The sequence below is a fragment of the Eschscholzia californica genome, unplaced genomic scaffold (assembly GCF_041429995.1).
Source record: "Eschscholzia californica isolate CP2 unplaced genomic scaffold, dmEscCali1.0.p SCAF_5, whole genome shotgun sequence".
NCBI lineage: Eukaryota > Viridiplantae > Streptophyta > Magnoliopsida > Ranunculales > Papaveraceae > Eschscholzia > Eschscholzia californica.
The window spans coordinates 53,058,447-53,082,841 of record NW_028238472.1 but is presented as its reverse complement, the minus strand read 5'-3'; the positions used below and the strand labels follow the sequence as shown (position 1 = coordinate 53,082,841).

At 37.1% G+C, this 24,395-nt stretch overlaps 3 protein-coding genes across 8 annotated transcripts; 2 read left to right on the top strand and 1 right to left on the bottom strand.

Moving 5' to 3' along the window:
* Positions 1–1,103: 1,103 nt before the first annotated feature.
* MET18 (ARM repeat superfamily protein) lies at positions 1,104–11,859 on the top strand. 3 transcript variants are annotated; one of them, XM_086644741.1, is made up of 20 exons: positions 1,104–1,331; positions 1,592–1,654; positions 1,764–1,818; positions 2,775–2,872; positions 3,251–3,409; positions 3,505–3,564; positions 3,767–3,955; positions 4,681–4,734; positions 5,451–5,537; positions 5,972–6,695; positions 7,487–7,866; positions 8,203–8,276; positions 8,577–8,682; positions 8,858–9,744; positions 9,940–10,015; positions 10,145–10,256; positions 10,505–10,581; positions 10,988–11,068; positions 11,279–11,358; positions 11,463–11,859. In XM_086644741.1, exons 1-20 carry the CDS (start codon positions 1,260–1,262, stop codon positions 11,494–11,496), a joined length of 3,468 nt encoding a protein of 1,155 aa, XP_086500867.1. In that variant the 5' UTR covers positions 1,104–1,259; the 3' UTR covers positions 11,497–11,859. The 3 variants fall into 3 exon arrangements, with proteins under 3 accessions (XP_086500867.1, XP_086500866.1, XP_086500865.1); XM_086644740.1 differs by having other exon boundaries at positions 11,279–11,377; XM_086644739.1 differs by having other exon boundaries at positions 11,279–11,859.
* A 179-nt stretch (positions 11,860–12,038) lies between these two features.
* On the top strand, positions 12,039–15,954 carry LOC147540591 (initiator tRNA phosphoribosyl transferase family protein). 3 transcript variants are annotated; one of them, XM_086644744.1, is made up of 8 exons: positions 12,039–12,261; positions 12,467–13,149; positions 13,241–13,393; positions 13,913–14,600; positions 14,739–14,842; positions 14,938–15,046; positions 15,174–15,233; positions 15,597–15,954. In XM_086644744.1, the coding sequence occupies exons 2-8, from the start codon at positions 12,958–12,960 to the stop codon at positions 15,764–15,766; spliced, it is 1,476 nt and encodes a 491-aa protein (XP_086500870.1). In that variant the 5' UTR covers positions 12,039–12,261; positions 12,467–12,957; the 3' UTR covers positions 15,767–15,954. The 3 variants fall into 3 exon arrangements, with proteins under 3 accessions (XP_086500870.1, XP_086500868.1, XP_086500869.1); XM_086644742.1 differs by lacking the exon at positions 12,039–12,261 and having other exon boundaries at positions 12,777–13,149; positions 13,236–13,393; XM_086644743.1 differs by lacking the exon at positions 12,039–12,261 and having other exon boundaries at positions 12,837–13,149; positions 13,236–13,393; positions 13,916–14,600.
* Positions 15,955–16,258: 304 nt separating this feature from the next.
* Positions 16,259–18,572, bottom strand: LOC147540590 (histidine-containing phosphotransfer protein 4-like). 2 transcript variants are annotated; one of them, XM_086642360.1, is made up of 6 exons: positions 18,360–18,572; positions 17,569–17,699; positions 17,392–17,460; positions 17,204–17,275; positions 17,036–17,108; positions 16,259–16,520 (listed from the first exon to the last, which is right to left on the bottom strand). In XM_086642360.1, exons 1-6 carry the CDS (start codon positions 18,417–18,419, stop codon positions 16,473–16,475), a joined length of 453 nt encoding a protein of 150 aa, XP_086498486.1. In that variant the 5' UTR covers positions 18,420–18,572; the 3' UTR covers positions 16,259–16,472. The 2 variants fall into 2 exon arrangements, with proteins under 2 accessions (XP_086498486.1, XP_086498487.1); XM_086642361.1 differs by having other exon boundaries at positions 18,393–18,497.
* Positions 18,573–24,395: the final 5,823 nt, after the last annotated feature.

Here is a 24,395-nt window from a genome sequence, read left to right as displayed (position 1 = left end):
CTCTTCTCGTTTGTCTGTTTCAACATTTATAACTGTCGTTTTTTCCCCTCGTGGCGGCTGTTTTTCGCAGTTGTTTGACTGTTTTTCTGGTATTATAAGGTTCAATCACAACATATAATCACTATTTTTATATCGAGTAACAACCCGTTGTTGCTTCTTTTCCGTTTTATAAACATCGACTGAGCCCAATTTATTAGATGGTCATTACCCCCTAAAGAACGAGAAACATCAGCATTAAAAAGATCTCTTGATAGAACTGATGGGAAATGAGATTGACAGGAAGAACAAATTTCCATTTTATAATGTTGAGATCCAAGAGAAAAAACCTACTTTCTTGACAAGAATTTCGGCATTTTGAACTTATATATAGTTTCATTATAGACGTAGGAAGATTCTGACTGACTTTTAAGTGCGATTTACAAATTCTCACATAACACTCAGAGACAAGAGCTAGGGAAGCGAATGATACCTAAACAGGAGATACCTGGCACAAATTCACCTAACAACACTCAGAGACGACATCGAAACCTAAACAAGAGATAGGTGGGACGAGAGCTAGGGGAGCGAATGATACCTAAACAGGAGATACCTGGCACAAATTCACCTAACAACACTCAGAGACGACATCGAAACCTAAACAAGAGATAGGTGGGACGAGAGCTAGGGGAGCGAATGATACCTAAACAGGAGATACCTGGCACAAATTCACCTAACAACACTCAGAGACGACATCGAAACCTTAACAAGAGATAGGTGGGACGAGAGCTAGGGGAGCGAATGCAACCTAAACACAAGAGATATCTTTCTACAAACCCATCTCGAAACCTTTTAGTTTCGAAGTCCACGCTCTGTAATTTGTTAATTTGGAACAAAGCATGGGCTCCATCTAGTGGAGTACGCGCTAGCGCCACTCCACTCGAGATATGAACTGAGTCGCGTCTTATTTCAGACGGTTTATTTCTTCACACAATGAGAAAAATCACAAATAACACCTAACAGAGCCCACTTTGGAAAAACGTTAGAGGCACCCTCACGTGTTGATCGTTTGTGTGGTAGGAAATTGAGCGACGATTCAATCAGAGAGAAACGAAGGCCATCCGATCATGTGATCTTATCATAATAAAGTGTGGCGGGAAACACAGAAGCAAAAAAGTCTCCCGTTTTCTTCTTTTCGCGGCATCTTTAATTTACACATTGAAATCTCTAAAACCCTTGAAAAATCTTAACCCTCTCTCTCTCTCCAGTCTCCACCACCGGTAATGGCAAACCCTAGTTCTTGGATCCATCACGTTGAAGCTTATATTGATTTATCTCGTCCTCCTAATCTACAGGTTTCAATCTTTACCTTTCTCTCTCTCTCTTTCATTTTACACTCTCAATTTCTGAAAACTTCCTTTTTTGTTTCGATCCCAAAATTAAGTATATTTTCCTTAATGTTCAATAAACTCACTAGGGTTTTAAGTAATTTATCTTGTTTATTGAATTTTGTTTGGCTTCTCTTTTCTGATTAGGGTTTTAATTTGTTTATGTGGACTTCAAGAGTTTGATTTTTTTTTCTTCTGTTTCTTTAATTAACTATCTAATATTGCAGATTGCAAGTCTTGATGCCATTGTTAAGCTTGTGAAGAATGATATTTTGACTCTAGAAGCATTGGTAAGTAATAGACTATGAAAATTTAGGACTTTATGACTAAATTTCTTTCTCAGGCATAATCTACTATGTTCAATTATTAATTTTTATTTTCTTGTTTTAATCTAATTAGATTAAAGAGATGGGTTTGTATTTGACTACAACGGATAATGTAATTCGTGCTAGAGGTATTTCTTATACGGCTTAATCACTTCTTTTGGTATTAGTTAAGTTAGCTAATTAGTAAATAACCCAGAGTTATGTTAGTTCTATGAAATTATGTATTCTAGTTGAAACTTATGATGTGTAATGAAACCATTGAATGTATACTATTTTGTGCAATAAGCAGAGTGACCCTTCCCAACAAGAAGAGCGATAACATACTCACTCTTAGCATCTGATTAGCCACATTTTACAAAGTAGAAGACGTTTTACGCATAGAAGAAAAGTGTCGGCTTTACGCAAAGGTAGGAAAACCAAGTGAGCAAACGCATACAAATGTCTTTATGGTTGACATAAGTTGGTGGTATCTCACATATGACAGAAGCTTTGTCAACAAATCAGTATACGACACTTCATCTGTTAACTAAAGACTAGTCGAAATGAGCATTAGGAGTCCGCTCATTGGATTCCACACCCATTGTATTTTGACTGTGTTGGTCTTTTCGACAGTAATCCATGCCCCATTATTTGAGACTACAAAAAAGAAACAGTAGCAAATACCAAATTGATTGATACTGTTCTGCTTGGGTTGAGTTGCTTGATCGAATTTGACTATTTTTCTGTATGTGGTCTATTTGGTAATTGTTTTTTTCGATAAAGGCAAATTTTGTTAAAAGGCCCCAAGGCAAAGAATTGTTACAAAAATTTAAACATACAAAAACTCCCTTCAATAGCCTGCGAGCACACTCGTCACACGAGAATTACGTCCCAATTAGATAAGAGAATATGAACCCTAGAATGACTAGGGGACGTGATATCTTGGTGATTTCTTATGAAGCTGACTCACAAGTTATATTTCTTGTTCTTCTTACTATGATTAGCTTATCATTTTATTTCCACTGTTTCTCATTTCTCTGTTCTACTATACATTTTTATCGACATCATTCTTTCTCATCTTACGAAATATTATAACCAATTTCAGGCATCCTTCTTCTAGCAGAACTTCTTACTTGTCTTGCGACAAAGCCTCTAGAGTATGCTACTATACATAGCTTGGTAGCGTTCTTCACAGAAAGATTGGTAAGTCATCAATTAAATTGTGATGATCTTATAAGTTCCTCTTTATGGTGGTGCAACTTCATTTTGCTTGTCATCCTCTTTTGTTGTTTCCCACTTTCTCATTTTTCATCCCATATCTGCATTTTTGTGGATGTCTTCTTTCTCACTTGCTTTATATTCTTTATTCATTTGTACATCACCCTCTTGATTGATGGTTTAGGGCTTCAATTGAGATCTCCATGGTGCTCCATTAACCTGTTTACGTTATGCGCTAGAATAGTACTTCGATTTATTTGGTGCTTCTTCTAGTTAAAGTCAAACACAATAATAATGGTCCACAAACTGCCGTGAAGTTACTGCACATTTTCTCATCATACGTTGATGTTTGTATTTAATCAGGCAGATTGGCAAGCTTTACATGGTGCACTAGTTGGTTGCTTGACACTTTTGAGAAGAAAAACTAATGCTGGTGTAGTCGTTGACAATGATGCAAAAGCACTTGCTGAATCTTTTTTACAGAATATAGAAGTGCAGTCTTTGGCGAAAGATGACCGGAAGGTGTTTATGCATATATTTTGCATTTCTATGTTTTTATGGATTTGCATAGCAATTGAATTAAGAATTTGACATTTTCTTGTGTAATGATATTGCAGATGTGTTTTGAAATTCTTGAATGCCTTTTAGATCGCTACCCTGCAATAATTGCAACATTGGTATCACTTCTAATCATTCTTTCCAGCTTGCATTAGTTTGACTTTAAACTTGCTTACATGTGTTTTCTATTTGTCTTATGACAAGCTACTGAGCTAGTATGCTTGCTTTTCTCTCTGGGTCTGAAACTACGCCTTTCATCAATGATATTATTTGATGTCTTCTCGACTTCGTTAATTTTTCCATGTTATCCTTCTTTTTTAGGGTGATAATCTTATTTATGGATTATGCGCGGCAATCGATGGAGAAATGGACCCTCAATGCTTGATGGTTACATTTCATTTGGTAGAACTTCTTGCACAAGTATTTCCTGATCCTTGTGGTCCATTAGCAGGTTTTGCTGATGGACTTTTTGACGAGCTGGGTCGTTACTTCCCTATACGTTTCACTCATGTAAGCTCAAGAAACTCATGTTTTATGTAGTCAACCTACTCTTATATCTGATTTTACATTCTTGTTTATCTCTAATTCTCTATAATAACATAGGGAATGTCTCAACTAGTTTTAGAATGATATACATTACTAACATTAGTATCAAGTATTCTACTATTCCAATTCTTGAACCTTGTCTAGTGACTTGGAGAATGCTAAACACTTCGTGAAATCAGTATTTATACCTCTATGGTTTCTTTGTCGAACTGTAACCATTGGTCTGTTAGCTAGCTGATCATAAGGCATGGTGTTGACAACCTATTTATAACGAAGACCGAGAAGAAAAAAATTAGTTGCTTTATCCTACAACGGTGGGTGTTAATTCTCTGAGTCGCTCGATAAATATTATTAACGACTTAACGTAACAACGTTATTGATGCACTGTAGTTGTCGAAGTTGCCTTCTAAGAAGTAGTAATTTGGTGATTCTATAATTTCATGGGGGTTAAGTGGTGCAGACATCAATAATTATTTTTACGCCATCGGATTCATATTCAGTTTATCCGAAATCGTGCAACCTGAAGCTCTTCTTTTTTGCTTGTTTTATGTAATTGAAGTAATTTATTAGTATGGTTAAGCAGAATTTGGATTCATTTGTTTATGATTTGTCAATTCACTTTCCACTTTTATCTTCTCCTGCATCTTACCTTACATTCTGACAATTACATTTTTCTTTACTTAATGCAGTCAACAAAGAATAATTTTGGTATTACGAGGGATGATCTTTCAAGAGCTCTAATGGTATGTGAATTACCATTAACGATAATAACTTCAATTGACTTAAGTGTTTCAGTTTCACACTTAGCTAACTCAAGGTTGCTGTCATGGTTTAAAGTGTCTTGTAGGGCTTGTTTGGCAATCAGTGCTATAATCAAATATAATGGTCATACATACTTGTAGATGTAGTTGATTATTGACATTTGATATACACAAATTATGTTCTTACCAGCACCATCACTAGTTCATAAGGTCTAAGCTAACACCTGATGACCACACACCCATCACTACCAACAAGGTTTAAATCACATGGAGCAGGATGTTCCGGTTAGTTAAAAGAACCGGGTTATTCTGATTTTTCAACACACTTAGAGAACATCCCGAAAAAAAAAACTGATCTGCATCAATAAATACCAATTGAGACCAACTGAAATGGTTTTGTTCCGATAACTACACAAAGTAAAAATGAAATCCTTGGGAGCCCCTTACACATTCCAAATTTGTACATTACTGAATTATTGCCTTTTGTTGGACAGGTTAGATTGTATCACATGCATTTGGTTGGTTATGTACTATTTTAAATGTTCTATAAAATATATTAATCTTATTCTACTCCACATAAATTTCTATGCTGTAGTCTTCTTACATGTTCATAAGTTTGTTTGTTTGGATGCAAATAGTAGAGTTTAATGGTTGTATACCTCTTTCTCTGCAATTTATACTGGAAATGTCATTTGCAGTTAGCATTCTCTTCAACGCCTCTATTTGAGCCATTTGTCATTCCCTTGCTTCTTGAAAAGCTTTCTTCTTCTCTGCTAGAGGCAAAGGTTAGTCGGCTTGATGCTTAGCTTCACATTTCATTCACTATATAATTTTTTCTCTCTCATATAATCTAGTTAATCTACTTAAGGGTGTATCTACGTTGGAAACTTAGACAATTTCATCATATTCGTAGTTCACACATCGTAACACCAACAAGCTACAAAGTCTCATTTATAATAATGTAAGAGGAAGGTCACTAAGCCCCCATTCTTATGGTTCTAAATCAAACTTTATAGCTTGATAGTGTTCTCTTCTCTGTTAACTCGATGGTTTATGTATACAGTTGGTACGATAACAAAAAACGTGTTCAAATTTTTATACATAGTGTGTCCATTTCCGGATTTTTGCAGGAGCTGCAGTAACAAAAAATGTCTCAGGCTCCATTTTGTTAGTAAGTATTAGACAAAATTTGAAACTAACGACTCATGAGTAATTACAGGTCGATTCATTGAAGTATCTAAGTAATTGCCTTGTGAAGTATGGGGCAGAGATGATGGAGAAACATGCTAAAGATATATGGTCTTCTTTGAAAGATGCAATTTACTATTCGTCAGTACAAGAGCTTATATTTTCAACTGATTTGGGAAAACTGGACGGGGTGGGGCTGCAACAGAGTGAAATTTCAAAAGAAGCTCTAATTTGTTTGCAAAAGTTTATCTTACACAATGATGGTTTAGTTTTGCGTTTAATTCTTGGAGATGAGGACATTGAAACAACTTTGCATTCTCTCACTAGCATTAAGAGTTATGATGGTATTCCTAAGGAAGGTAGACAAAAACTACATGCTCTTGGATCTATTCTTGGTACTTCAGCAAGAGTTTCCAATTCTTGTTGTAATAAGGTCTTCCAAAAATTCTTTCCTCGGCTGATGGATATCCTTGGAAGTTCCATAAAATGTTCCTCAAGAGGTTGCACTCCGGATGACCTTCGTGTGCTCCCCGAAGAACTGAATGCTGGTGCCCTTTACCTCTGCATAGAACTCCTTGTTGCATGCAGGTGTTTAGTAGGAACTCCCGAAGAACATGCTCGTCAACTTGTTTCAGCAGAAGATACTTGGTGTTGTTTGCTAGAAAAATTTTCAGGTCAATTAACTGGTATTCTCCATTCTGTTCTGTTAGCGAGCACGAAAGGACATACATCTAAAGAATATATTCACTGTGGAGGTACTTGCTGTAGTTTGTTGTTACTTTTTTCCTTGAGACTTTGTTATACTCTACACTCTATAGCAGTAATGCAGATTTTCAGTATATGTGATTATTAAAGCTGACAATTGAAACCATTGTATGCCTGTACATGCTCATTGAACCCAACCTTGTCCTGTGGGTAAGAACTGAAGGAAATGTGTGATTGTCATTATTGGTTTTCTTATCTCCTGCCGGGGAACATTATAATGTTGTCAACTTATGATTTAAGGAACAAAGATTCATTAAAATTTTTTTAGTTGTATTTGAATAGCATAACATTAATTGCATTATGCCAGTATGCCCATTTTGATTGTGTATATAGTACATACCTCCCACCTTTTCTTATCTGTACCACATTATAAGATACTTAGCAGATTTAAGTTTAGTAAGATCTCATTAGAGCAAACCCAATGGGGGCTCCCATCCCATTTTAGGAGCCTGAGAAATTTTTAATTCCATTTTTCGACTATAAATTATTAGCTCCTAATTTGAAGTATTTAACTCCGATATAATTCTTGAAAGAAAAAACTTTAAAAGATAAACAAAAAATAAAAAAAAGGATTAAAAGAAAAAATAGAATGGGGTGGATCCCCCCTTTTTAGGGCTCCACCCCAATTCTAGCCATTGGGGCCCCAAAAGGCTGTAATTTAGGGGCTGGAATCCCCTCCCTCGGGGCGCCCAACCCGAGGGGAGCCCAGCCCCTCCTACATTGGGTTTGCTATTAAGTGAATTGTACTTTTTCCCTCACCTTTATACTTCCTTGGTTTCAGTGAAGGGCTTGCAGATTCTGGCAATGTTTCCAGGAAGTTCAATACCTATATCAAAACTGATATTTGAAGACATTTTGACAATCTTCATATCCATTATCAGTGATACTTGCGAAGACACATTAGTATGGAGGCTTACCTTGGATGCATTGAAGGAAGTTGGTATATTTGTTGATGAACTGCATGATTCTGAGAAGGCAGCGAGCTACATGAACATCGTCGTGGAAAAAGTTGTTTCATTGATTTCTTGTAGTGACTCCAGTATGCCTTTTCCACTTCGTCTGGAAACAGTTTTTGTTGTTGGTGCAGCTGGTAAAAAATTTATGCTGAGAGCGCTCCAAGTCTTAGAAGAATCTATATCGGAGAATTTCTTCCATTCATCTGTATGTATGCAGTTATGCACATAAATTTTGTACTTGGTTTTATAACCTTCAGTTTTCATGTGAAGTTCTCAATTCCCTTTTTAGAGCAAGTGAGTTGGACTAATTGGCCTTCAATTTTGTGAAAATTCTTTCGAATGAGTCTTTGGTTCGGTGTTCGTAACATTTTATAGTTAAGCTGATAGCTTAAACTTGGTGTTAAATAACTTATTATTTTCTTCGGTCTCTAATCAGAGGTTCAGTTTGTTTCTTTTGTATTTGTTTATTCATTCAAAAATCTCAATGTGTTTTGTTGAAATTCTATTTCTTATTGGCATTCACATCTCTGTTGCTTTGTAGGTTGAAGGGAATATGATGTCTGCTGATATTTTAGTTCCTTTGCTAGAATGTTACTCCAATAAGGTGCTCCCCTGGTAAGCAAATTGAGAATGCACTTCTCTCTAACCAAGGGTTTCTCTCTCTGATACGTAGTTGCAATATCCGTAATATTACTGCAATATGCTTCTCATATTTGATTTAAATCAGAGCTTGTTCACTAATAACCTAGTGTACTTTTCCCATTATCATAAATAACCAATTCTTAGAAGTTATTCCGGAAACTTGTCAATTCTAATTGCACAAGAGAAGTCGCGTCCAAGATATCTACTCCTATTTTACTTTTCCAGGATGTTAAGCAATATATGATTCATCTGTTTTACTTGTTGGGTAACAAGGTACCAGGAAAGTGGAGATTTTGAGGAGGTTGCATATCGTTTTGCTGTTAGTATATGGAATCATGTAGAAAAGAATCAAATGTTCAAGATTGGTGGCCATGGAAAGGTAAGTATTCTTTTTAATCCCATATTTTAAGTTATGTCATGAAGGTTGCTTGATGATCCAAACATTCCTTTATGTTCTTGTACATTTTTCTGCCTGTCTCATTTGGAGTTTTGAATGAGTCATAAGAGGATGTGATTTCTAAAGGAACTTATCTTTAACACTGATTCATTTTCAGAAGCTTCTTGGTGAAATGATGACTGCAATGAGACTGGCAGTCGCAGGTTGTTCAGAGGATTTTCAGGGTTTGATTGTCCAAAAATCTTTTAGTGTACTTGCATCAAGCACAGTTTTCCTTTCGATGGAGCAATTATCTGTACCTATCAAACTGGAAGAGTTACGATGTAGTAAAGTTGTAGACAGTCTTTCATGTAGAGATGAATGGCTTATTTCACTATTTGCATCAGTAGTCATAGCACTTCGTCCTCTAACCCCTCTTGTGGGTGTCAGAGTTATATTGAAGTTGTTCAAGTTCACCCTTCTAAGAGGATACGTTGTGGCCGCTCAAACATTGGGTTCAATAGTCAACAAGTTGCCTTTAAATACCAATGGGGTGGAGGATTCGAGTGCATGTAGTTTGGAAGAGGCAATGGATATAATCTTTGATACCGGTTCACTGAGTGCTTCTAGTTGCGGTCCATCTAAGAAAACCTGTGAGATGGGTGATGGTCTTATTGCTATGTGCCTCAATATCGACAGTGATAGATTAATTCAGAGCAATGCTCTGGTTGGGTTAGCATGGATAGGGAAAGGTTTGTTACTTCGTGGGCATGAGAAATTGAAGGACATCATAATGATTTTATTCAAATGCTTGCTTTTAAGCGGAAATACAAGCCACTTGTCGGTGGAAGAGGATATACCTGTGAAACTCATGGAGCAGAACTTACAGCCCCTTGAAATTAAATCGGCAGCAGATGCTTTTGATATTCTTCTTAGTGATTCCAGTGCTTGTTTGAGCAAAACATATCACGCGACCATAAGACCGCTCTATAAGCAGCGCTTTTTCGCTACCGTTTTCCCAATTATACTGTCTTCAATCAAGGAATCTGGCTCATCTAGTACGAGGTACACAAGAAAATCTCATTCGGAATCTCTGGTTTTTTTCATATTTATTTGCTTTGCAGGTAGATATTAAAATAGAAGGCCTAAAATTACGCTTTTCATTAATGTTCAAAATTGCAGGTTTCATCTGTTATTTTATCTTCCGTTTTCTCTTAATAAAGGTCTTCTGATGTACTGAAATTGCAAATCTGTTTGCAGATGTATGCTCTATCGGGCTTTTGGACATGTTGTCTCAAATACACCACTTGCTGCTGTTGTGACCGAAGCAAATAGGGTTAGATAAACAGTGAAACTTTTAAGCAGAGATTTCTCTTCCGCAGAGTTATTTGTTCCGTTTCTTGTAAAAAAAATTGAGGCAGCTGATTATACCGTAGCATAACTATTTGCTCATTTTCCTTTGTAGGTCATTTTGCCTCTACTAGATGGTCTGTCCATGCTGAGTTTGGAAGTTCTGGATAAAGACCTGACTTACAGTCTTTTGCTCGTCTTATCTGGAATTATAACGGATGAAAATGGTAAGTCAATTGAAATTTTTATTGATCTTTTAATTTTGTTCCGCGAAAGATTACGAGCCTATCTTTCTTGCAAGTTCGTTACTTTGTTGACTGGGTTCTTATTCAATTTCACATAATGGTATTTTCATCTGTATGAGATATGATCCAAGCTGATCTACTCATTTTGTTGTAATAGATGTGAATCCCTATTTGACATAATAAGAATCCCACTTTAGTCGAAGGAGCTTACTACTTTGCTCCTCATGCAGGACAAGAAGCTATTACGGACAACACAGGCATCATCATAAATCGCCTTATTGGGCTCATTTCTTACCCTTATATGATGGTAAAGTTTCTGAAGCATATCTTCTCCATTTTTTTGTGTTTGCGTGTCGCTTATTCATTATATTTTGTGCCTTTTCGGCTTTTCCTATATCTATTCTTTTTTGAAAAATAAAAAACGCGAAATAGTGAGTAGGCTTCATGGTTCTCTCTCTTGATTTCTTACCCCATATTGGGATTTCTTTTCTTTACACTTCAGTTCAAACCTTAGTATCAATCAGGACTTTTTAGAAATTTCTTCTTATTGTAATATGCCATTTTGCGCGGATTGTCATGAACCACTATCCCCCAGAGACCTTGGACAATCTTTTGTTTGTTTCTATTTAAAAAGTTATTCTTTACAACATGCAACTATGCAAGTATTAGGGAACTTATTCTGTATTGGTACTAAAGTATCGATCATTTTTCAGCTAGTGCGGGAGACAGCGATTCAGTGTCTTGTTGCCATGTCAGGGCTACCTCATTCAAAGATTTATCCCATGAGAATGCAGGTTTATTTGCTAACACATAAACTTTTCTCATTATTCCTGTCGATCGTTTATTAAGTTTGTGGACATCATATCGAACTCCTAGATCTTATGTACTTAGTGTTGGGACCTCCTCCTTGCAGATAGTCCATGTGGGACTATTCTCACACTTCTATTTGTTACCATTAAATGTAAACTAGCAACATAAGTATCATCGATCTTTTCTATCTTCAGGTACTTCAAGCAATTTCAAGGGCTTTAGATGATCCGAAAAGAGCGGTTCGTCAAGAAGCTGTTAGGTGTCAACACTCCTGGTTAGAAATTGTAGCTTTGGTTGTTTTTTCACTTCCACTATTTGCTGTTGTTTGTATTAACGCTTATGAGACTTCCTCGTGTTCCCTTTTGATTTTCACGACAGGACATCCATTGCATCAAAGCGTACTCGCTTCTGAAGGACATCCTTTGCAGTTAGACTAGGCTTTCAACCTTATATGAACACCAAGGTGATCACACTTGAAACAGTCCTCCGCCGTTTTTAGTTGAAAAGAGCTTTTTGTACAGTATGGATGGAGTCTGCAGAATGATATGCTTCAGTTCCCCATCTCTCGGATCTTAAACCCTAAATTATAAGTCCCAAACCCTAATTGTTTTTGTTACATGGAAGATTCATGAAATTTTCATCATGTAAACTTTGTCGATAAGTTTGTACGAACGCTAGAAGAATCTATGCAAATTTCAGGTCTTGTATTTATCTTGGCAGAGTTCTCTTTTTCCCTGCAATGTTTACTCTTCACAATCTAATGTTGTTTCTCAAAGTTGATTTTTCTTTCGGTGATTCGTATGAACGAGATAAGTAGTTCTTAACAGTCAGAATAAGTCACGTGTTAGTTCAGTATCCTTTGGTCGATAATATTGTTTTACGCACACGCGGCTGCATGCCTGCTTGTTTTTGCTGTCTGCTGTGTTCTTAGCTTGTTTGAATTGACTGAATCAGGAACTAGCCTAAAGTGTGCAATCTTGATAAGTATAGATAAGGCCACTCTTGGAGCCCTATAGCGCATGGCGGGCTTCAAGAAGCATACTAGGGCAGCAATTTCACAGCTGAAGTGTTCAACTCTGTCCTAGGCTGGCGTTAGATCTACGATAGTTATTCGGAACATTCTATTTTCGTAATCATTCTATTTAGAGAAGATATGGAATAGACCGTTCACTAATTAGTTAATGATATTATTTTCAGGAGAAGATATTAGTATATGTGTTTGTCTTGCAATCTTGACAACCTTATTCGACGATGAAGGTACCTGCGCTTTGCTCACATTTACATAATCATATAGTTAGAGACCCTTTTTTTTCGCCTAGTAAACTAGGAAATTGCGGCCCGAGGCCCAAGAGGTGAGCTAGACCCGGACCCTAATAAACTAGGAAAAGTCACACTGTAGCAAGAACTAGGGTTTTCTGAGAGCAAATGGTGTGTTCTGTATCTACTGTGATTCTGAAAAAGAGATTTCTCTTGCCCCATCTTTAGCAACAAAGTGTCTAGGGGCGCAAGTTAACCTGTAGAGGCAAATTAGAGGCGCCAAATAGCATCCCGAAGCACGGAAGCGGCTCAAGTTAGCGTGGCGGGTTAATTTAGCGGCGAATGTTAGTCATCCTTGCGCAAATTAGCAGCGCATGTTAGTTGGGCAGAGCAATTTAGCCGCCCATATTAGTTGGGATATAAAGTTTGCACTTCGCCGGGATTCAAACCCGAATCGAACTATTTGAAATTTAGTAGGCGAGAGCCAAATCTCATATGAAGAAAACCCTTTTCACAGATCATCAACCCATGGAAGAAGAAAGATTGAGTATTTACAAAGTTTCAAGAACTATTAAAAGAAAAGAGAACTCTTTATATAATGCCCTAAAATCAATTCATGAAGACTCCATTTTCGTCGGTGAAATTTCTCAACTTTGGCCGGAACTTCCTCTTGTTGCTAATTTACGTTGTGGGTTATGGTATTTTTCAAAGTTTCAATCAACTTGTTACTTCAAATCAACAGATGGGCATAACAATAATTGGTCTTTTAATACTTCTCGGCTTAATCTTCATCTTGCTCAACTCGCAGGTACTCTCTCTCTTTAGTTTGTCTCTCTAAAAATCTGATTTTTTGTGTGGGTTTGTATTGATTGAGTGATTTGTTATTATGGGTAGGACAGAAAGGAGGTTGTGTTATTGTTGATTCTACTAGGAAAGGTAAACGATTTCCTGATAGTATGTCAAAGACAGTACCCATTTGGAGTTGTGTTTTGAATCGAGCTATTCTTAATTACAAGATCAAATTGAGTTCTAATGATTCCAGGATTGATTCAGTAAGTACCCACTATCAGGATTGATTCTCTCTAATGCTTTTTCTGTTTTGAAATTTGATGTTTGAATGATAATGATTCATGGGATTCCTTGTTATTAGTATGAATACTTCTCTTGCTCAGTATTTGATGATATATGGCTTTGTATAGGAAAACTAGTGAAAACTTGGCTGAATAACTCGGCTCGGGTATGTGTGGATTGCCCCTAGCCAATCCGAGCCTATACCAGCCCCTCAACGGCTTAGAGTTGATGTATTAGTTGGTACTCAGTATAAAATTTATAGTGGATTGGCCACAAGTTTATGACTTGATAGGGGAGATCAAGATTGTTTTAAGGCTTCAAAAGGATTTCAAAGAGAATTATCTTGTTGAAATCTTTCTATAAACTCCCAAGTTGCAGCATTGTATTTGGCGTACTTAACTTACCTAACATGAGATGCTAACATTACCATGTATTATATTTTATCACGTTAAATAATGCATATGAAATGCTAAGCATATACTAATTTCTTTTTCTTAAAGGAGTTGAATACTTCAAATCGAAATATCTATGACGGAGAAAATGCCATCCCTGAGTGGGATTGTTCCTTGCATCTTCCTTTATGGGTATCTAAAACTGAAAGAGCATCAATTGAGAATCGCTTAGAAGAATGGACGAAGGAGTTGGAAGCCAGTGGTGCCGATATTGCTTCTGTTGCTTCATCCTTGGTTAAGCCTTTACGGCCATTATGGATATCACAAAGAACAATCATCTGGTTGAATGAAGTGCCTGATTTTGATTCTTGGGATTTCACTCCGCTCATCCTGGTTTCTGCATCTTCCTCAAGTGGTATATTTCAGCAGAGAACTACCTCAGAGTTCAGTTGGAATTATATATCAGGAGCCGGAGATGATGAAGAAAGTTGGTCTAGGGGACTAACACCCGAACTTTTTTGGAAGCATGTATATGATCTTATAAACTCCGGGCCGGATATATGTAACCAGAAAGTAGCTGATATTGTCGAAAAAGATAGAGTTTATCGTGCTCGTAGAGGACAAAATGCTCCTCAAATCACTGTCAAGCCTCAGAAAGTGCTACTGACCAATGGTCATATTCCGATGGAAGATCAAATTCTGAATTCTAATTCAATTGTGGAAAGATCTTTTGCTGAAAACTGTTCAGTTTCTTGGCTGGGCTCGACTAATGTTGCTGTTGGGAGTACCGAACACGGTAAACCGACTTTTGAATTTATTAATCTTTTCCGATATCTGTGTTTCCTTACTTGTGATCGTTTATCCTGTTTCGCTCGTGTATCTGTTGACTTTGTGATTCTTTGGCCGACGCTTCTATTCTCATTTTCTTTTGTAGCTACAAACATCTCCGATGAGATTGACTGCATATTGAATTGTAGTATCGAGTTAGTTTCTCACTCTCTTCCAAATGCTGGCGTGTATTTGCAGTTACCAATTGTGGTATGTAAGAAATGTCTTCTTTCTTTCTTTCTTAAAATGCTTACTACTTATCATTTGCCCTCTTCACGTTCTTACTTTTTCTTGTTTGTCGCCAGACCTCAAAATATGACAGATCTTCCTTGCTTAATCATCTTCCTTCGGCACTTAATTTTGCAAAGATGAACTTGAACAGAGGAAAGAAATTATTTATTTGCTGTCAAACAGGTAAGCAGCCGATATTTAAAATCACTGTTTTTAGTAGGATTCGATGTTAAATGGTTGGGATTACACCAAGTATTATATCAATTATGGAATACACCGTTCACTAATTAGTTAATGATATTATTTTCAGGAGAAGATATTAGTATATGTGTTTGTCTTGCAATCTTGACAACCTTATTCGACGATGAAGGTACCTGCGCTTTGCTCACATTTACATAATCATATAGTTAGAGACCCTTTTTTTTCGCCTAGTAAACTAGGAAATTGCGGCCCGAGGCCCAAGAGGTGAGCTAGACCCGGACCCTAAGCCAGTTATGTGGTCCAGTAGTTGAGTGGCGCACCCAATCTAACACAATCATTAGTTGACCTATTTCCATCTGTCTTGGGCTCTACATTAGCTTCGAGTCTTGAGTGCTTTGACTATGAAAAGTAAACCACAATCATGTCTAATTTATATCCGCTTCGACACTTTTGATTTGTAAGTTTATTAGGGAAGCATAATAAAGGAAGGAAGAAAGAAAGGGTTTCTAATGAATGATCTGTTATATATTAGGTTGTTATGATGATGGGAAGTCCTTCGAAACGCGAAGTATTACGAAATTGGAGATGCGGAAACGACTCATTTTTATCTGCAAATTCGCAACAAATGCTCGGCCATCCAGAGGAAATCTGAGACAGGTTTTTGGTTTTCTTAACAGGGATGCGACGAATTCGATCTCATAGATTATGCATTTCTTAAATCTAGATAGGAAAATTTGCATAGATCGTTAGTGAACCTAAAATTATTGGTTTTGCTACATGTATTTTGTATGCCTTCCATTGAAGCTAGAGCTTTTGGGCTTGTAGTTGTTTAATAAGAATGATAATGTTCATGTTCATTTGAAGAGTAAGAATCCTAACTTTTTTGTCTCTGTTCTTTACTAGCCAAAGAGTAGTTTGATTTGATTCTATTTCGAAAATGGTACTCTGCCCAACCACTGTCCCGGTTGAATCTCAGACTGGGTATGTGATCGGACAAGATTTAAAGAGAAAAGTTGAATACCGGCCGGGGTATATGGCCGGACAAGATTTAGAGAGAGAAAGTACAACACTTTCTCCCTCTAAATCCTGTTTGGTCACGTACTCTGCTCGAAATCCACCTGGATAGTGGCCGGGCAGGGGCAGACCATCACCCGTGATTTCCACCAAGTAAACTAACACAAACAACATATGGTATCCTTTCAACATTTCTTTTATTAGTAAGACTTAAAAACATTATAAACAAAACCTACTATTCCACCCTTTCTCTTCTCTCACACACATATATGTATGTATATATACTATATATCTTATTAGTTTCATATATCACGAAATATCTCGACCGGCTTTATCAAGTGAGGAACTACTTGTGCCCGCTTGAGTCTTAGTTGTTGTCCACCGTTACGTCTCCTTAGGCATGCCGATTAGCATTCTGAATTGTTCGAACTTGTCTTGTCATCTGATCATAATAAATGAAATTTTAATTGAATGTGGTTTCCACATGGAGTTGGAGAGTGTCTAGAGCCTAAACTACAGTTGCGTGCTCAAGCATAGTAAGAATGAAGATTTTTTTAGTGGGCCTTGTGGAGTTTTTGCCAAGAACAACTCTGTGGCGTTAAAAGTGGGAAGATATCGATAACTGTAAATTCATGGGGTGTTCCATATGGTATTAGAGTCCGGGATAACTCGTCTTCGAGGGTGGGGGATTGTAGTAGTCCCACATCGCTTAATAGAAGGTTCAGAGCCTGGCCTATAGATGAATGCTCAAGCTTAGTAAGTGATGATGCATTTTGGATGGGCTTGAGTAGTCGTCGCCATAAACAAAATCTTATACGTGTTGGGTTGGATTTGGGTGTCAAAAGTAGGAATAACATCGATAACTGCTGAGGCTACGGGCTTTATAGTGTTATATATATATGCATGAGAGAGATTCATTCTCTTGAGGATGTGTGTGTGTGTGAGAGAGAGAGAGACCTGGAAGTAAGCCTCAAGCTTGGTCTTGAGTGTAGCTAACTCATTCTTCATTTGTTCAAAAGCTTTTATAACCCTGTGTATGTATATTTCATGCCTAATTAGTATATGGAAAACCATATATATATATATATATAGAGAGAGAGAGAGAGAGAGAGAGAGAGAGAGTACCCATCAGAATTTTGATCCCTAGTATGTTGACTTAAGAGTGAACATGCATCCTTCACCTTTATAGCTCCAATGCTGCCATTGCCATGCACATTCATGTTATTCAATATACTAAGTAACTTCATTACATTTTTCACTTATCTTCTAATCATATATGAGAGTTTCTTGATTAAGAAATATTGTTTTTTTACCTTGAACTACTTCCTTTGAATGAATAGATGAAGCCATCCAGCTTATGGAAATTGATCGGACATTTGTCTCTAATGTACAAAATCGAATTCAAATATAAATAGGGTTGCATAAGGTCAGGATACACCCACATAGATAGATAGATAGATAGATTATTTTCGAGCTAAGTTTATACTTACATCTCCTGCTGTAGGTAATTGACATGCCTAACTATATCGGAGAAGAACAAGCTCACGACATCTTCAACGAAATTAGGGTTAGAATCATCCTCCAACTCCTCTAGTTGAATAAATTGTTTGTCCAAGTATCCCTTCAAAAGATAAATAATATGAAGAATTTGATTAGTTACTTGCACATAGAACACATGCACCTAAGACTATCTTCTTGATTCTATTGATCAACAAGAATGATCTCGAGAACTCAAATATATATATATATATATATATATATATATATATATATATATATATTCTCATATCGTCAGAAAGAACGTCTAAGCCAGCTGGCCTATAGACGTGAATTTAAGCTTAGTAAGGATTAAAGCCTTTTGGGTGGGCTCGCAGAGTCTTTGCTAGGAATAAAACTTTGTATCCTGTAGCACTTTGAGCTATGGTGACAAAGCTTAGAAAATGGATTATGTTTGAGTAAATTGTGGCACTAGGGTTTTAATAGACAACAAACCAGCTTGGTAAGCAACATATCTTGGTAGCATGCATGAAATCATGCATGACCTTGTACATGAACATGCAAATTTTGCCAAACTAAACTACCTTAATATATATATTTATATTGATCAATGGGTTGTTCTTGATGATCAGTATTGAATTTTTTTAAAGGAAACAAGTTTGAACAAATAATGCAGGCATATAAATGACAACTATACAAAGACAAAAGGGCATAAGATCAAAGCTTGAGAGAGAGAGAGAGAAAGAGAGAGAGAGAGAGAGAGAGATGAATATATATATATAACCTGTGAAAAGAGAGAGGTTCTCATGGAAGCAACCTGGTTTTGAATCTGTCTGGTACCCATCTCTCAAGTTGGTATAGGCAGCTAGCAAGATAATGTGATGAGAAGAGAATAGGAGAGATAGTGAGTAGTAGTGATGAAAAGAAAGGAAGGCCAAAGAGGGCATATAAATAGGGATGGGAGGAGCTCCTCTCCTGGTGTAATATGGAAAGTGCTGCAACAAATACAAGAAGGGAGATATTTGAGGGCAATATGCTCATTTTTTTTACATATTTTCGCCACGTGTCTTATTAGAGCATTTGCCGTGAAAAACTCAAAATATCTTTTATGTCAAGTCTCAATTGAGATTCTCTTTCTTAGATAGCGCTATCGAGGTTCTCATTTCAAAAGACATATCCAATGCAATTAACAATCTAAAAAATTGAAATAAAAAAACATAAAATTGTTTAGATGTCACAGGTAGTTTTGTTTTTTATTGAGTGGACAATAGAGATTCTCAATACAAATTTCAAATATTTAGTTTCTTCTAGAGTCATCTTAGAATTAAATGTCGTTACATCAACTTAAGACCCAAAACGTAAAAAGTCCTCTGAATGACATTTAAAGTTTTTCGATTTGAGTTTACTCAAGCAGAGATAAAGTCTTAAGACAATCTAGCTTTATTGCAACAACGATGTTACTCTGCTCGGCCACAATAACAATTGAATCTGGGTCGGGGTATGCAAACAGACTAGATTTAGAGATGGAAAGAGTTTAACTTTCTTTCTAAAATTTGTCTGGTCACATAACCGAGTCGTAATTCAGATGACCCAGTCGTAATTCAGCCGAGATTGTGGCGGGACAAAGAATCATTTGTAAGAATTGAGTGAGGGTTAGAGTTGGCAAAATTTTTGCAACTTAAAGATGTGTATATATGTAGCTCGATTTTTGTGCATGTATAGGTAGGGTTTTGAAAATGAACTCTCTAGCCACAAAATTGCCTTCTAAGAGAAGACAATATCCTCCTGAGACATGTTGCGAGTTCCATACATTTTCCATAGTAAATAGATACGTAATTTTCGGCGTACTTTTACTCAACATGGTATGGTTGGTGTGACTATTTTAAAAATTTCTATATCTCTGTGAACTTCTGCAAAAATTCTGAATTTTGTTAAGGGTTGCGCGGCGAATTCACAGAGTTAATCTAAATTGTGGTGGCAAACATAGGCATATTCATGAGAAATCATTCAGTGGAGAACAAAAGCACCCTCCACATACTAAAGATTCACCTGAGAATATTTGCAAAAGGGATGGAGTTTGATGTGTGGTGGGGGGAAATGAAAAATGACATCGACGTATACCTTCAGGCAGAATATCAAAGTATGATTATTAAACAAATACGAAATTTTCTACTAACCGAAGTACCAATACATCGTTTCATTAGTCACCAATTCAAACAAGAACATACCCTTTTTAACAAACTTCGACTTAGAAGTTGATGTGACATCTTTCTGACCACATCATCAATTCATTCAGTTAAACTCAACACTAAAATTCGTGATTGACAAGTGACGGCTTATCTTTCAAATACATCCCTGTAACAGTTGACAAATAATACAACTTTTTTGGCATTGGACTTGTATGATACTCAAGGCCTAACCCTAACACAAGTCAACCTCATCTCAAAAGAAATGGTTTATTTTGGTTGGAATTGATGGGGGACTGAGTGTGTATAGTGGTGGGTGGGAGAATAATAACAGGAAACCAATGAGAGGAAGAAGAATCATATGTACTAACTAAAAGAGTAAAGCAAAACAATTTATACTGAAAACATCAAAACAATCACAACCTTCAGATTTCCTTTACCTAAAAAAGCCAGCAGCACATATGTCCTTCTCAGAGTCTCTAGCTCCACAATAATTTTCTCCTAATCTTCAGCCCCAGCTTACCCGTGGACACACGTGTTATCCTGCTTCAATAATCCAACTAGAGGACCGTCCAGAGCTTGGGTTATAGGTGCAAGCTCCGGGTATGCGCAAACATTAAGTTTGTGGTCATTCAACTCAAAACCAATTGACAATGAGCGGAGAGGACCTACGACATTATTTTCTTGGTCAGTGGAGTCCCCTTTCCCAATGTGGGACTATTCTCACAACAGATATCTTTTGGCGGGCTTGTGGAGTCTGCCCCTAGAACAAAACCTTGTACATGTTAAGCTCGAACAATAGATCCGAGCACGATATAAGTAACTGCTAGGGATTGAGTCGTTACACCTGCACATAAAGACACGATATTCTGCACTTCTATCCAACACATACTCAATCTTACTGAAATAAATGCGACGATTAATCATTGAAAATATCTCCTTTTCTTTTGTTATAAAGCATAAGCAATAAAAGAAAGAAAGCAGTGGTAGGTTGGAGAGGTATCAGAATGTGGGTTGTTTTTATTTTTTGCTAGAAAGACACTGATTCTTTCTTTCTATCTTTATCAAATGTGTTGATAAGAATCGCCACCAAGACATGATAAACAACTACAATATCTAATCGAAAACATGAATATCAGTATAACAAATACGGAGTACGATACAAAACCCATGTATAAGAGTATGAAGATTTGCAGGTTGACTCAACGTAAAGGTCAGTGTCAAAGAAAAGGTTTTTTCCATAAATTAAATTAGTAGAGCTTATATTAACAAAACGTTGGGATAATCCTAGATCGGTTTTGGAAGGGGCAGATGGTCATAAAGTAAGTTTGAGGAATGCCTCGCATCTTGAGTAAGCTTTTGAGGGTGAAGTCGTGAAGAGGCCAAAATTGGTATCAGAGTCCAGAAAATAACAAGTCTGGCCGAATTATCTCTAAAAGTAAAAACTGACACATGAGGGGGAGATTGTTAGGATAATCTCACAATATCTAATCGAAAACATGAATATCAGTATAACAAATACGGAGTAAGATACAAGACCCATGTACAAGAGTATGAAGATTTGCAGGTTGACCCGACGTAAAGGTCAGTGTCAGAGAAAAGGTTTTTTCAATAAATTAAATTAGTAGAGCTTATATTAACAAAACGTTGGGATAATCCTAGATCGGTTTTGGAAGGGGCAGATGGTCATAAAGTAAGTTTGAGGAACGCTTCGCATCTTGAGTAAGCTTTTGAGGGTGAAGTCGTAAAGAGGCCCAAAATTGGTATCAGAATCCAGAAAATAACAAGTCTGGTCGAATTATCTCTAAAAGTAAAAAAAAACCGATACACGAGGGGGAGATTGCTGGGATAATCTCACATTGGTAGTGTAAGAGGGTAAAACGGGTCGAAATGCCACCCAACACTAACATCTTAGAAATACAAATAAGAGAAGCCACACTCATGAATGAAAAAGATCATATGATCATGATATTGCTCATTGTCCATAGTAAAGTAAGAGGTTAAGGTGGGTGCCTGAATGAATAATCTCAGTGTGGATTCTTGATGAATAACCTTTTTTTCCCTTTTCTATCAACAAGAATGTTCTTTTAGGATAATCCAAAAACTTTGTGGACCATTAAAAGGATCATCTCAAAGTTGACATTATGGTTGTCTCTATGAGAATCGTCTCACATAGGAAAAGGATGATCTAGTAACCAAGAGAATGATGTCTAGGTCCTCATCACTCATTACTAGTTGGTTTCGAGTTGGATAACCACAAATTCAACAAGTATAAGAGCTAGGCTGACACGTGCTCCACGTCGCCCGAAAAGGGAAAAACGATTCATGTGTTGGGCTCAAAGAGCACCAGACGGGACGGGGCGTATGAGAATAGTCCCATATGGGAAAAGAGTGATCACGTAACCAAAAGTATAATGTCTAGGTCCCCTCTACTCACTACTAATTGATTTTGAGTTGGATGACTACAAATTTAACAACTTCTCAATGACCTCTTCAGACGAACTCCTCTTGGAGCATTGATTCCACTCATTTTCAGAGGAATCCCAGTTGGCCAACATTATTGAGAGTAGCATCCGCTATATTAGCAGCTCCCTCCACCAAAACTCTATCCAAATAAGTTGAATCGGATATGATTTCCTCGTAGCGAACCTGGCAAAGTTAAATAAGAGACCAATTATAAGGTGGGACCAAAATGAATAACATCAACAAAAAGAAGCCAATGTATAGAGACATCAATCAAGTCGAGTTAGAAATATCGACCAACTTGTGCATTAGTTGGAAGAATTGTGGTGGATACTTTGTCATGGCTCCGTACATCTAGAGCCACCATGATAGCTTAGTCATACACACAAATAACCGACAAATATGTATAACGACTGCAAGCATATAATAGCACTAGGACGGTTCCGAAAATATCTACCCACATAGTATGTAAACAAAAGTTAGTACTGTTTTCAGTCAAAGTTCTTATATTTTCAGAAAGGCGTACGGTTAAAGTTGTATGCGGTTAGTACTAATTTTTTGTTGTTGACCGACACTGCGAAACCCATATTTCTACCAAAAATATCTACTTCGATATCCTCAATCACATTGATGACAACATCAGTAAGAATGGGTTTGGATGTGTCCTAGTTCATGTCACTGCATTCTCCTGCAACATCAGCAAAACAGAACCTGAGGAGTTAAAGTATCATAAACATTCCGAACATTTAAAACACTAAAGGTTTACTACACTTCTTTCCTCAGGGACTAAGATATATCTGAGACAAACCGAACGAAGTCAATTTGAGTCCACGATAGGCTAATAATAAGTTAGAGCTGAGTTACAAGCCTGGCCAGATTATGCCGCACAACGAACCAATACTTGGTGGACGGTTTGGTTATACCAAGTTGGTTTAGAACAAGGTCTCTCGACACTGAAGTTACGAACTATTTCAGGTATTGTCATTGTTCAGAGGATACAAAACCAAGAGAGTATAGCAACAAAAACACCTTCCTTAAGCCGTTGCTTGTCAGACAATAGTAGACCGTTTCTGCAAAAAAAAACTCATTCGAGACTTCAAAGCCAAGCATAGTTGAAGGAGAAGATGGCAGGAGGCTGCACCACCAAATCCTACTCGACCCAATTTTCTTCATGAACCAACAGATGTAAAAAAAGGATGTCAACAAATAACATCGATGAGATAATGAACTAAACAGGCACCTAGGAATGATTAACTCTATCAAAAGATTCAATCGTTTAACGACGATTCTTCCAAACATTGAAATGAAGTTAATGAACAAACACATTAATAGAGTAAACATTTTAAGTCTTTTAAGTTTTTTCTCTCATGAGAAGAGAACTAAAATCAAGCACAAAATGATTGATAATCTTTAGTTCACATTCAAGTTTCTCTGCCTTAACAACAACAGCAATCTTCACTCTCATTCCTTTGACGTCCTCCTTGAACAACTGTCCTTCGAGACGGACAGCAAAGTTGCGTCCTTCTCCCCTCCTATAGCAATAAAATCCAATATCGTATTATCCGTAACGTTTTCAATCTCATGGACAGGGGTGAATGCAAACAGCTGGTTGGGTATCGATTATTGAGCTGTTCTTGTCTTGACAAAGCTCCAGTGTTGACGTTGCTTCCAAAAAAATCTCCCATTCATTCTTGAGATGGTTAAAGTTTTTCTGAGCAGGTATTAAGGTTCCTTGCCAAACCAAGTAGACTTTACCCACCTCAACAAAATCATAAAATCGATCAACTACAGCGTTGAAGCAAGTCACACCTATTTCTCTTCCTCCTTTACCGTCAATGTGGGACTATTTTCACACGCCCCTTCACGTGTAGTGTTCTTTGAGCATATCATGGGAGATACCATTTTAAGTTTGTGGTCATCCAACTCATAATTAATTGACAATGAGTGTGGAGAAGACCTGGACATTATATTCTTGGTTGCTAGATTGCCATTCTCTCATGTGGAACTATTCTCACAAACCTTCCCATCTCCCCCGGCATTACTGTTGTAAGTCCAAAAATCTCCTTTGCAGTCACTAATCGTCCTGGTTGCCCATCGCCCCTGATAAGGATCCAAGGCAGCAATTGGGATTACCCGAACAGGAGGAACCTCATTCTCGACATTCTTCGGAG